Below are 14164 nucleotides of genomic sequence, written 5' to 3'. Positions count from 1 at the left end.
GGGATACAGAATACTAGAACATTAAAGTATAGTTTAAGGGCTCTCTCACACTAAGACTTTGCTTTTCATGCGACGTTAAGGTCGCATAACGTGCCCCTAACGCAACACATGTTAGTATTGAAGTAGGACGTTGTATAGAGCCGCGTTATGCATCTCTTGATGCGTCCGTGATGCATACTTTTTGACGCATACTATTGAACAAAAACGGCGCATGCGGCAAATTTTTTAAAAAAAAACCGTGCTGAGCATGTGCAAACATCCGAACACAGCCACATGCGAGTATAACACACAGCATGCTGCTCTTTCATTGAACGTGCAGCTTTATACTCCAGCGCAACGTGGGCACTGTGAACAGCCCATTGATTTCTCATTGCTGTGAGTTGGGCTGAGTTACAGGCTGCTCTAACGTGCGCCTGTTATGTCCCACTGTGAAAACAGCCTTAAAGAAAACCTGAACTGAGGATTACAAGTCAAAATAAGCATACACAAGTCATACTTGCCTTCCATGTAGTCTACTCCTCAGTGTCTTTCTCCTGTCCCGCGTCCTGTTTGTTCACTGTGATCAAGGGAATTTTCTGTCCTCCATGTTGAAAATAGCCATTAACCATAACCGCTTTCTGGTCAGCACACAGTTAAACTGTAACATCGCCCACTTGAGCCATAGGGAAACATGGACATTACCTGGTACATCAGTTTTCCTCTCAGCTATAACTGACAGCAACTGATATATAACTGACAGCAACTGATATTTTACTGACAGCAACTGATATATTTCAGATCTGACAAAATATTGTCAGAACTGGAAGGGATCATTGTTAGAAGAAAATGGTGAGCTTCTGAGAGGAACTGATGGCAAGGTAACTATGCAATGTTCATTTGAAGTTACCTCATGTGTTTGTTTTAAATATTTTTACTCAGTACAGGTTCTCTTTAAGGGAAACTAAACTGGGAGAAAAAAAACAGCAGTTAAACTTACCTGGGCCTTCTTCCAGCCCCCTGCAAGTCCTTCTGTGTCTGCACTGTGCTTCTGCAATGCTCCAATTAACTGCAGTGCCCCTCTGCCAGCTGGATGCACGGCCCTGGTCCACGCATCTCCTGATCACGCTCCATTGGACTAGAGTATTCTGCGCATGTAAAAATTTCTACTGCATGATCGAAAATGCAAAGTGGCCGCCAAGTCGTGCTGCTGACAGCCGGGGCGCAGGCACAGAAGGACTGCAGGTAGCTATATGAGGCCACAGTTTAGTTAAAGGACCACTATTGCAAAAAAGTGTAAATTTTAAAGTACATGTAAACATATACAAAATAAGTAAATTTTTCCCAGAGATGAGACAAATTACTTTTCTCCTATGTTGCGGTCACTTACAGTAGGTAGTAGAAATCTGACATTACCGACATGTTTTGGACCAGCTCATTTTCTCATGTGAGATTCTCAGCATGGCTTTTATTCTTTATAAAGACACTCCATGAAAAGGATTTATACAAAGATACTGGCCTGCCTCCCTGCTCGCTGCACAGTTTGTTGACAGTTGGATGTAGCAACTGCCATTTACTAAGTACTTTTGAAAATAAAGAAAATCTTGAGAACTCCCCATGAGGAGATAAGCTGGTCTGGAAAGAACTTTTGGTTCTTTCAGATTTCTGTTACCTACTGTAAGTGATAGCAACATAGTAGAAAAGTAATTTGTCTCATTTTACTCTGGGAAAATGTACTTATTTGTGTATGTTTACTAGTACTTTAGATTTTACACTTTTCACAATAGTGGTCCTTTAAGCTTCTGTTTTTAGGTACCCTTTAAGGCAAATTTAAATGTTCTTCTTGGGTGCGTTGGAAGATGTGATCAGATTTAAACTGAAGGACAACTAAAGCAAAAGGGATATGGAGGCTGCCATAATTATATCCTTTTAAGTCATACCTGTTGCCTGGCTATCCTGCTAATCCTCTGCCTCTAATACTTTAGCCATAGACTCTGATCAAGCATATGCAGACCTGGTGTTTCTGACATTGGCTTTGATTCATCAAAGTTTTTAAAATACTGCATTTGGTATTTTAGACTTTTTTTTTGCTAATTAATCAATATTTTCACAGGTGCAGTGGAAATTGAGTAATTTACCCAAGCCCATTCACACAGTAACAGCAAAGCAGTGTGAGTTGTCTCTGTTGTTCCAAGCTGTTGGTGCAGAGACAGCATTGCAATAGTAAGAGGCATCCCCACATCCCTTTAGATGTTCATGTTTGTTGTTTGTTATAAAGCCTCTGCTCGCTTTGAATCTGTCCATTAGTCTTTCTTAACATTTTATTTATTTGCTACAGCATAGATGAACTTCCAGGAGACAGTACACATGCCCTGCTTAGGTGATTTTCCAACTAACTCCTCCACTAGCTCCTCTGCATCTTTAAACAGGAACCTAAGAGGTTAAACCGCCGAACGGCTGCAGGGGAAGCTGCTTTTGTTCCGTGATCTCTGCTTTGCCTGGGGGATAGGAAAGCTAGACCCACTGGAGAAGCCTGACTGCTGTAACCTTGATGAATTGACATTTTTACTGACATATGTTGAGGTATTTACCAAACAAGTCAGTAATTTACCTCTGTGCTTTGTAATTTCAGCTTTTCATGTGGTAACAGCCTTGATGAATTGACATTTTCCTATGCTTAGTTAACTCAGCTGTTTTCAGCATTACCGAATGCACAATTGTCAGATCTGACAAGATTAGCTGCATGCTTGTTTCTGGTGGTTTTATGCAGCCAAATAGAGCAGCAGGGCTGCCAGGCAGGCAACTGGTATTGTTTAAAAGGAAATAAATATGGCAGCATTCATATTCTTCTCACTTCAGTTGTCCTTGTGTCCTTTTGTACATGCGGGAAAAAGTGCATTAACTCAATGCAGACAAATGGGAACAGAATCTGATTCCCAAGCAGACCATTGACTTCAATGGCCAGTGCAGCGGTGTGTATTTTGCCGTATGCGACACAAGTCTAAATACTTACTTGCTAGGTCAGCACACACATTTAAAGGGACACCGAGCTCTGGCTAAAATAAAAATTTTCACTTACCAGCGGCTTTCTGCAGCCCAGTGCTGGTCGGGACGTCCCACGCCGGCCTCCTGGCTCTTCTCCCCACGGCTGTCCATATAGGACTGTCCGGCGGCTCCCCGGGCGACACTGGCCGAGTGTCGGGGCTCCTTCTTCCGCAAACCTCATCAATGACGTCGCACGCCGGCCGCCTCGCTTCATCACGGCGGCCGGCGTGACATCACGGCGCATGCGTGATTAAATCGTGGGGAGAAGAGCCAGGAGGCCGGCGTGGGACGTCCCGACCAGCACTGGGCTGCAGAAAGCCCCTGGTAAGTGAAAATTTTTATTTTAGCCAGAGCTCGGAGTCCCTTTAAGCATATAAAATGTATATAGGAGTTCAATACCAGTTCAACATCTAAAGATATGCATACTGCCTAATACTATGCATGAGACACTGAAAAAAGCCCTCCAGGTTTCTTAAATCACTAAAACAGAGAATGAGAACGTTGGCAATTTCTGTACAGTAAATGGTGTACTATTGCCAAGAGGCATATTTTGAATCATTTGCAATGTCAGTCATAGCTGTGTGGCAGTCATTGCAAACATAAAATGGTTTGTACAGCAATGACGTGTGTTATCAATTTCAAGGAAAGTTCAGATTTGCTTTAATTAAGCAGAAACGTCCAGTAAAATATTGCCCATTATAGCGCATGAAGATACAGCAGAATCACTTTGGTAAATATTTAGCATAGTCCCTGTGTGAAGCATTTAAAGGTAGTCATTTAGGTTATCCGAGCCTTTCTCCTGTGGATTAAGCTCAATCTCAGTCAAGTGAAAATATCTCTGAGTTGCAGAAGTTGAGATTAATCAGGCGTGGAGGTACAAAACACGCAGTCCTTGCTTTTAGAGCCAAGAGTGCCGCTGTGGAGGAGATTTAAATGGGCCACAATGTCCTTCAAAATTATACTGCTACTAGCCAAATATATTGGAAATTCAATAAAGCAGGAGTTGTAGAACACCCTTACTTTCATAATGCTATGTTTCATTATTCAGAAGACTTAAATAGGCTTTTTTTTTTAGTATTCATTTAGAAAACCAATATCAGCAGATCACAGTATGATGTACTTAGAGATCCTAAGTGGTTATGAAAGTCTATAAGTAATAATGGCTATAGCTCCACTTACCACCTGAGACTAGGACAGGATGGGCCACTGTCAAAGCAAGTCTCCGGTTCCTGACTGGGTCATCTATGAACTGTCATTCTTATATATAATCCTAACATTTGCATAGTGATTTTTTTCCTGTTCGACTTAAAGCTCTCAAAAGCTGCAGCCGCTCAAGAGGCCACCCTGCAGTGTTAGGGAGCTTTTGCCCAAGGACTCCTTAATGAATAGGTACTGACCCTAACCAGGATTCAAACCCTGCTCTCCCTTGTAAAAGGCAAAGAGCAGGGTACCAGTACCAGTACACTACTACTGTCCTTGGCAAGATTTACAATTTCTATCTAGTGTTGGAGGTTCAGAATTTAGTAAGAATAAACTTGCTTCTAGTAGTGATGAAACGCTGTTCACAATGCCTGTCTGCTCGTTTAAAATAAGAAAAAGAAGGCAAACTTCTGTTCTGCATAGCATTTTTGATCTCTTTCAGAGCCTAGGGGCCGTTCACATTACAAACGCGGACGGCCACGCATGCGGAACGCAACGCATGCGAACGCACGCCATCCGCGTTTGTATGCGTTGCGTGGCTGATCCCATCACTGAAAAGTGAATGGGACAGCCGCGCGTTTTTGCAAAATCTGCATGCAGCATGCGTTCCCGGACCACACTGGTCCGGAACGCATGCAGTGTGAACATCAGACAGTGCACTCTATGCACTGTCTGATGTCGTGCGTGTCGGCCTCCTGCACGCGTTTCCAAAACGCGGCTGAAACCGCGTGCAGTCTGAACGGGCCCGCAGGAGTTCTGTTCACCATAATCTTGCTGGGCAATCTTTAAATAAGATCATACTTACAGACTCTGGCCCTTGTCCAATTCACTTTTTCTATGAAGTTTTCTCTTAGGTGATATTTTTAAACCTTGCCAATAAAATACCTTTTAAACCAGCAAACAAGGATAAACTAAGAATAATTTTCACAGTATGTTTTCACGTACTTTTTGTTACTTTGGTACTTTTTTTTTTTTTTTTTTGCAGAGTGCTGAAAAGTTAATTTAACCATTTAATGACACCCTAACGTATTAAAACGTCATGCTTTACACTATTAACAGGAACATGACGTTTTAATACGTCGCGCATTCCCGCCGCCGCTACCATCGTGTGTGCGCCGCTACCACCGCCGTTTCCGACGGGATCCCGTGCTGAGTGATTGGGGAAGAGGACTGAACGGTCCTCTACCCAATCGCAGTGCCTGGAGTGAATGGACGTGACCGCAAACAGCGGCTATGTCCATTCACAAAAACAAGAAAAAAAAAAAGTGATCACTTCCTATAACGAAGTGTTCACTAGCACCATCTTGTGGCCAAAAATATATTACACATACAAACTACATACACAAGTACATACACATCATTAATAAAATTACACTTCCAACCCTCCCCCCCCCCCCCCCCCCTCCCCCAAAAAAAACACTTGTAAAAAAAATTCAGCTTAAAATAAATAAATAAATCGTTGCCTTATGGACCCAGCTTTTTTTAATCTATATTTTATGGGGGAAAATTAATTTTAATTTATTACATTGGGGCTGGTAATTATGGCCAGAACAAAAAAAAACAAAAGGGCTCACTTCCAAACTAAGCATGTTTGTGGGGAAAATGTTGCAAAAAAATCCTGGTAGATGCCAAACAGTAGACGAATCCACGGATACAGCAGTCAAGGGTATATACCTTCCCTGGACTAGTTTGCTGGTGCCAAACCTCAGTCGGACTGCTAGGCGACTGAGGTAATGCCAAAGTATTGAAGGAGGCTGCACTGACCTACCTGATGAAGGATCGCTGGGTCTGTACTATGTAGTGTGGCTCTGTTCCTTTAACTACTTAGGGACCTTGGTAGTTGAAGTCTACGCCCTGTTTTGATGGCTATTTGGCTGGCAGGGCGTAGATTTCAACTCACCACCACTGCGTGCATCTGCCGTTTTTGTCGCTCCCGACGATCTTGCAGCTGAATCCCTGCCGTCTCCTATCACTGCTCACTCGCTCTTCCTGTCTCTATGACGGCAGAACCTTGTGAGCCGGTCAGAAGCCGATTTCATTGGCTTCTAGCCCTGTTTTTCAATGTAAGCATCTCCCATTGGCTTACATTGAAAGACAGGGTCAGGAGCCAATGAAAGCAGCTCCTGACCGGCTCACAGGAACTCTGCCATTTATAGAGACGGCAGAGAGGGTGGCCCAGGTTCCTGACATGTGGCGGCGATGGCGGTTGCAGCAGGTATGTGCGGTGATCATCGGGATTCCACCGTTTATGTACTAGCGGTCTCTGGTCCTTAAGGGGGCAGAGACCGCTGGTACTTTAGTGGTTAATACAAGCACTATTGTAAGACAGTTGTGTGCTGTCTCCTACATTACTTTGGCATAAATTAATCCTGGGTTGACTTATTTCGACTTAAAGGACAACTGAAGTAAGAGGAATATGGAGGCTGCCATATGTACTGTATTTCCTTTTAAGCAATACCAGTTGATCTTCCTTCTCCAATACCTTTAGCCATAGACCCTGAACAAGCATGGAGACCAGGTGTTTCAGCTACATAGATCAGCATGACAGCCAGACAACTGGTATTGATTAGAAGGAAATAAATATGGCAGCCTCCATATATCTTTCACTTCACTAAGAGGGTCAAATATTGTGGTCGACTTATAGTTGAAGATACATGGTATTTAAAAGTTAAAACTTGCATGCAATGTTTTGACTCATCCCTTGTTTTTTTTAAAGAGACTCTGTAACAAAAATTTGAGCCTTATTTCTTCTATACTATAAGTTCCTATGCCTGTTCTAATGTGCTCTTGCTAACTGCAGCCTTTCCTATTTGCACAGTGGCTGTGTTATCTCTGTTATAGGATCTAATCTTCTCTCCTCTGTCGAGTCTGTCGGGCTCAGGCAGTCAGGCTGGAATGTTCTGTGCTGCTTGTGATTGGCTAGAAGCTATACACACCCTCTCCAGGCCACCTGCACACTCTGTAGGACGTACACACTCAGCTCCTCTCAGCGTATCAATTGCTATGTCTTTTGTTTGTAAACACTGCATAAAAATGGCAATTGCAAGCCAGGATTGCAGCAGAGAGTAGCAGAAACAGCACAGAGGGGCCCAGGAGAACATAATGAATAGAATGGTATGCTTTTTATTGTAAGAATTTTAGAGTACAGATTCTCTTTAATGTTTTTTTTTTTTGTTCATATCTCACACAGACAAAATATTATTATGCTGTTTAAACCTATTTGTCCCCTGGGCCATCATTTGTTTTTTTTGAGCTGTACAGAAGTATTACAATCTCTTATTACTTATTAATGAGAGTTAAGCTATTGTTCCAACTGCGGAGAGACAGGGTAGTTCTAAGTAGGACGGTACATGCATGTTTATCACCTCGTGTCATTTCAGGTACCCTCTAACAATGAAACAAGCCAGATAAAATAGTCATTATGCACACAGATGTCCAGCTTGTGAAGAAAACTGTTATAGGCCAGTTTTTAACCCAACCATAAAAGAGGTGTAAAAAGTTTTCGCTTCTGATGTGATAGCTTTCTTTCTTCTCTAGATCCAGTCATATGATTAATAGAGCAGGTTTTCGGACGGTGGCCTGACGTGTGTTTCATCTTTGCAGGATGAAGGCCGTGTAATTGTCATCAGAAACCTCTCTAGCAGCATTAATGCTAATGAGCTGAAGAGGAGATTTGAAGTGTTTGGAGAGATCACCGAATGTCAGGTCCTTAGCAAAAGCAGGTACTAATCCTTTTTTATGCTATTGCTCATATTTTAATTAGCCAGTACTGAAAAGTAAGTAGTCCATTGATTTGACAAGCCATTATGTGTTGATCCCACAGTTCCAATACTGATTGAAATCTAAGGGGGAACTCTGCTTCATTTTAATGAACTAATTGAAAGCTGCAATGAAGTGGTAGTGTACTTATAACTAAGGCCTTGTTTCCATCTGTGCGCTTCTATCTGCTTCTGTCCGCTTTTTATCAGCACATCAATGTTAGAGATTGATTCATGTTACTGAAAAGCTGACAGAAGCGGAAAGATGGAAACAAGGCCTAAGGGCCCATTCACACTAGAAGTGCTTTTCTGAGTGTGTTGCGATTGATTAGCGATTTTTCAAATCGCTCTCATTCACTTTCATAAAAATTGCAGAAAAATCGCAGTGATATCGCGTACGTGAAAATCACAGTGATTTTTACCGCAATTTTAATGAAAGTGAATGGGAGCGATTTTAAAAACCGCTAATCAATCGCAAAACTCAGAAAAGTGCTTCTAGTGTGAATGGGCCCTAAGAGCCTTTTTCCTCTAGCTAACGCGTGCACGAACCCGATTTCATGCGTGTGTTAACACATTACATAACAGCAGGAAGTTGAATTTTAGCATGAATCTGCAGTGCTAGTACTAAGGGCCTTTTCACACCAGGCATGATCATGTAAGTTTTGACGCAATATGTATCGTGCACAAAATCCAAGGTAAGATAAAAAGTCCATTTTACCTTTCACATCTATCATTGCTTTAGTGTGCATTGCAAAGTAATGCCTCCAGGAACACTTAATCGCACGGCGCAAGTGATTTCCCCTCGTTGGTTTCTCTTACGACAATTCTGAAAAACTGTTAAATGTTTGCAACAGATTTCTGTTACCTATAGTTCCAGTTACACATTTTTGAAGCTTTTGAATACTAACGGCTTCCTTATTTTCCCTTTCAGAGGAGAGAAGCTTGGCTTCATAACGTACCGCCAGTCAGAGCATGCTGCGTTATCGCTGAAGAGGGGCGCCTCCCTGAGGAAGCGGAATGAGCCCTCTTTTTATATGAGTGATGGGGGTTCCAGGCATTTATTTTGGACCAAATATCTTGATCTCGGTAAAGACTATGAGTGTACATTTGTGATTCTGTAATGCTGTACCTTCACATAGATGGGAATCGGAGATGTTGGAGTCTCTGCTTATAGAGACACTGAAGCGAAAAAAAAAATTATGATATAATGCATTGGTTGTGTAATACAGATTATTACTAGAATTTTTGTCGCAAAGAAAATAATCTAATATTTTTATTTTCAGTTAAATAGTGTTTTTTATAACATTGCATCATTCTCTAATATTTGCAGTTTAGACACCACTCAACATTCTAAATGGGTTCAAAAGTTCACTAGCCTGCTCTGTACGATCGATTTCCGTCCAAAATCAATTGTTACCGGCGATCAGTCCGTGCGGAAGATTTCGCTCGATCGGCAGCGGGTCGGGAGTGCGTCGATAGCGGCGTTCGAATGCCCCACGGTAGAGGCAATACATTACCTGCTCCCCCTTGTCTCCGCTGTCTTCTTCTCCGTGCTCAGCTCCTCCAGCTTCACTGAACTTCCTGCCTGGGAAGTTTAAACAGTAGAGGGCGCTCTACTGTTTAAACTTCCTGCCGGGACATGAAGTTTAGTGAAGCTGGAGGAGCCGAGCACGGAGAAGGGACAGCGGAGACCAGGGGACACGCGCCGGCCGGATCAGGTAATGTATGAGAGGGGGGGGGGGGGGGGGGCGTAAGCGTCACATATTGTGATCGGTTTCATGCTGAAATCGATTACCAATCTGTTTGCAGTAAAGGCAGCCATCCGATCCCTCTCTGATCAGATTCGACCAGTGTATGGCTACCTTTAAAGAGGGAAAAAAAAAATACATTGTCTTTTAAAGCTTATTATCTCAAGTGTCTGGCAGAGTTCTCTGCGACTTTAAAAGTCGTGGAGCTCAATGGCTAATTTGCATAGATAACAACTGGAGTTTCTTAGCTCTTCCTTTACTGGAAACATTATTAGACTTGTATCTCTGCTGCTAATGTTTTTTTTTCTTAACTGTACTACATATACAAATCATTATATCATAATTTTTTTTTCGCTTCAGTGTCTTTTTATTGAGCATGAGCAATATTCCAGTGACACCTGGTAAAAGTCTTAGTGTACTCCTGCCCTACCATAAGTATGGTGGAGATGTCAGAAAAATGTGAATCTGACCAATAATGGAAAGTAACTGTATTACTGGTTTTTAATTCTCATATAATGTTGAAATAGTGGTGTGTCATGTCCCTCCCATAGTTTACATTAAGTAGTTAATGACTGGTATGCATTTTGTAAAGGAAGATGCCTGAAGCAGATATTTCAGAGAACAATACGTACTTTAACTATAATAATAGGTTATACTGTACATACTGACTGAGTCAGTAATAGAAGTATATAGCATTATCGGTCAATGTGGTAACATGCACACTTAAGTGTAAGTACACTAAAGGCCCATACACACGTTGGATTTTTTTTAAATGACGGGTCGTTAGAACGTCCCGTCGTTCAGTCGTCCGGACGTCAAATTGGGCGTGTGTACAGTCCGTCGTTCAGGTGAAAAGACTGGTCTTCAGCGATCCGCCAGAGCGATCCGCTCAAGATCGTTTAAAAAAATCCAACGTGTGTATGGGCCTTAACACATAAAATGTTTAGGTGTAAGGATACCAAATTGCAGCTCATGGCTCATCAAAGGTTCATGTTATGGCCCATACTCACGAGGGACTTTTGTCGCCTCAACACGCGGCGCGCGCGTGTTGCGGCGACAGGTCGCCCGTGAGTATGGGCCGTTGCACGCGCGCGCACCCCGAACTGTCGCCCGTCGCTCATGTCGCCATGCGATTGAAAGTTTCAAACGCATGGCGACAGTCGCCGCCGCACCCCCGCCGCAACTGTCGCTAGTCCGCGTGAGTACGCGGACTAGCGACAGCAACCTCCATTAAAGTATATGGAGCTTCCGGCGGAGGGAGGAGGAACGTCGGCGACAGCTTCCGCCTCGCCGCTGGTCCCTCTTCCGCGTGTGTACGCGGAGGGACCTGGCGAGGAGCTGTCGCCGGCCTGTCGCCCACACGCTCACGTGTGCTGGCGACAGGCAACATTTGCAGCCCGTGAGTGCGGGCCATTAAAGTGAACCTGAATTGAGAGGAATGCAGAAGCTTCTAATAAGCAATGCCAGTTGTCTGATTTCTGAGCTAATGTTCTGCCTCTTAAGCCTCATACACACGAGGCACAAATGTCTCACAAGAGACAAAAAAAAAACAGCGACAGGTCGTCGCCAGGTTCCTCTGTGCAGCAGCCGTACACACGGCGCACAGAGGGACAGAGATGCAGCAGAAGCTGTCGCCGAAGGTTCCTCCCCCCCCAGACCTCCCCCCCCCCCCCCGCCGGAAGCTCTGTGCATTGTGTATCGGCTGCTGTCGCTAGTCCGCATACACACGCAGTACGCGTGGCGGACTAGCGACAGTTGCGGCGACAGTTGTTTCCGGCGATTGGCCACGGTTCGTGGCGCGCACCTCATACACATGGGGGACCTGTCGCCGCAACATGCGCGTGCCACATGTTTGTGGCGACAGTTGTGCCTCGTGTGTATGAGCCATAATGCTTAGTCAGTGGCCCAGAATGAGCAAGCAGGCCAGATGCTTTGACCCTGGCCTGACTCTACTGGCTGCATGCTTGTTGCAGGTGTGCGGCTCAAAAACAACTATAGCCAAAAGCTTAGCATGACAGCCAGGCAACTGGCATAGTTTAGAAAGGAATAGGAGGATACCAGCCTCCTCTCACTTCATGTTCCTTGTAAATGAATCACAATTGAAGTTTTTTTGTTCAATAAACTTGTAATATTCCAAACAGTTTAGTTGCTGCTTACCTCACCATGACTGCCTTTACTGTTTATCCCTAACTAAAGTTATTAGCATGCATTGTATACATTTCTATATTTGCAGTGCAGAGGGAAGGCATTAGTGTACTAAAAATAAAATTCTAAGCATGGAGCTATAATTAAATAGCACCTGACACAATGATAGCAAAAGAATTTCTACTTACCTGTTTCTTCCAGTCCCCTGTAAGTCCATGTGCTCTCTTGATATCCTGTCGCTCCTCCTTCGTTGTGCTGTTGTAAACTCCGTAATGTCTGCAACTCAGCTGAGTTGCAGACTATGGCATATGAGTGGTGCTGACCACATGCACCCCTAATTTTGTTCTGTGGCAGGGAGCATTCTGAGTATGCACAGGTTTTTTTAAGACTGTAACTGCACTTGTGCAGAATGCTTTGAGCCACAAGAGCACAATTGGAGGGGGTTTCCACGCATGGACTGCACGTAAGCAATGGCCCTCAACCTTATTTGATTGCGGACTCGAGTGGTAGAACAGAAGGGACAAGGCGGACACGGAGGGAGCTAATGGCCTCAAGGGGGCTGGAGGAACCCCCAGGCAAATGTAATTGTCTCAGGTTTACTTTAACACTGATATAGGAGAGTGGTTGTATTACTTCCTAAATATAGACTGTTGTGTGCTTCTCATTATGATGGTTAACAAATCTTTATTTCATAAATAGATTCAAATGCAGAAGAGACTTCTTCAGCTGTAATGAAGAGCAAGTATGAGTCAATGGATTTTGACAGCTTGCTGAAAGAGGCACAGAGGAGCCTGCATCGATGACAGCCTTATTCACGAGCAGTACCTCAATACCTCAGTCAAGGCACTTCCAACATGTTTACGTTTTTTGAGAACAAAAAATGGAATACAGAAACAAAAGACTTTATCCTTTAAATTGATGTTTACATTGAACGAAGCTGCTTCTGTATGTGATTTTTTCCCCATGGTGTTGCTGTCTCACTGCCACATTTTAGAATCCTCGCTTTTTCTGGGTGTGTCTGTAGACCTACTGTCCCCTCTTCTGCCCCCTTGTGGTCGCAGCTGTGTTCGCCATTAACATTTTGTCTGTAGTATGGAGCATACTAAACACAACAACAAAAAGATGTCTTTTGTGAATAGTCTGAATTGCAAACTCATTTTAATTGGATAAAAAATTGTATATTCTTCAAAGTAAGAATGATGTATTTATGGTTCACATGTACTGTATTTCGGATTGTTGTTGCTTCATCTTGAACTATGCACTCTAGTGAGGTGTTTGCAAAAGATCAGAATTAATCCTCATACATTAATGTTCATTTTGATATTACAGGGCATTAACTGTAAATCTGGAAGATTGCAGGGCATTGAGGGCCCGTTTCCACTATCGCGAATCCGCATGCGGGCAACGCATGCGGATCCGCACAGTCAGTAGAAGTGGATGGGACTGTTTCCACTTGTGCGTTTCCCCGCACGTTTTTCTGTGCAGAAAAAATCTGCAGGGTAGGGGCCTCAGAATTCGCCTGCGTGTGGAATGCAGGCGAATCGCACACAATGTATTTAATAGGGAAATCGCATGCGTTTTCCCCATGCGTTTTTTGCCGCGATTTCGCATGCGATTTCGCATAGGTACCCATGTTAATTCACACAGGCAGTGACATGGTTAAAATCGCATACAGCCTTACCTATGCGAAATCGCATGCGAAATCGCGGCAAAAAACGCATGCGGAATCGCACCCGCATGCGATTTGCCTGCGGTGATTCGCCGGCGATTTCGTAACGCTACAGTGGAAACGGGCCCTGACCGTAACATAACTGATATTTTAGCCAATCAATGCAAGTTTTAATAAATATATTTAATAGCACATAGTGCATGTGATTTTGAAGGACACTGGATCACCTTTGCAATGTAGAAACAATACAATGACATCCCTATAGTTTCTTGTTTTTATTCTTAAAGCACATTTGTGTCCTCGGAAATTGAAACCAGGACTAAGACTACTTAAAGGGTATTTAAACTTATGTTAAGCAAAAATGCAATTTGCTCCAGGACAAGTGTATACATTGCAATGATCTCAGGATACATTTCTGTGCTTTCATCTCTGTCTGTTGTACAGATAGACGGATAAGACAACTGATGTTTGAGGCAAGAGGATCTCAGTGATCCTTAAGGCCCATACACACGTCGGATTTTAGCGAATGACCCGTCGTTTGAACGTTCCGTCGTTCGGACGTTTTCGCGTCTAATCCGCCGTGTGTACAGACTATCGTTCGGGTGATAAGACTGGTTACCAGC

General features: G+C 43.4%; 1 protein-coding gene across 2 annotated transcripts in view; it reads left to right on the top strand.

The window, feature by feature from the left end:
- PPARGC1B (PPARG coactivator 1 beta) overlaps positions 1-13430 on the top strand; it is a 190542-nt gene extending 177112 nt beyond the window's left edge. For both annotated transcript variants that reach the window (XM_068272876.1, XM_068272875.1), the window contains exons 10-12: positions 7825-7943; positions 8911-9065; positions 12572-13430. In XM_068272876.1, coding sequence (XP_068128977.1) covers positions 7825-7943; positions 8911-9065; positions 12572-12675 — 378 coding nt within the window. In that variant the 3' untranslated portion in view covers positions 12676-13430. The remainder of the gene's footprint in view (positions 1-7824; positions 7944-8910; positions 9066-12571) is intronic.
- The last annotated feature ends 734 nt before the right edge of the window (positions 13431-14164 follow it).

The sequence above is a fragment of the Hyperolius riggenbachi genome, chromosome 3 (assembly GCF_040937935.1).
Source record: "Hyperolius riggenbachi isolate aHypRig1 chromosome 3, aHypRig1.pri, whole genome shotgun sequence".
NCBI lineage: Eukaryota > Metazoa > Chordata > Amphibia > Anura > Hyperoliidae > Hyperolius > Hyperolius riggenbachi.
The sequence above is the reverse complement of the archived record's forward strand: the minus strand, read 5'-3'. Positions and strand labels throughout refer to the sequence as shown.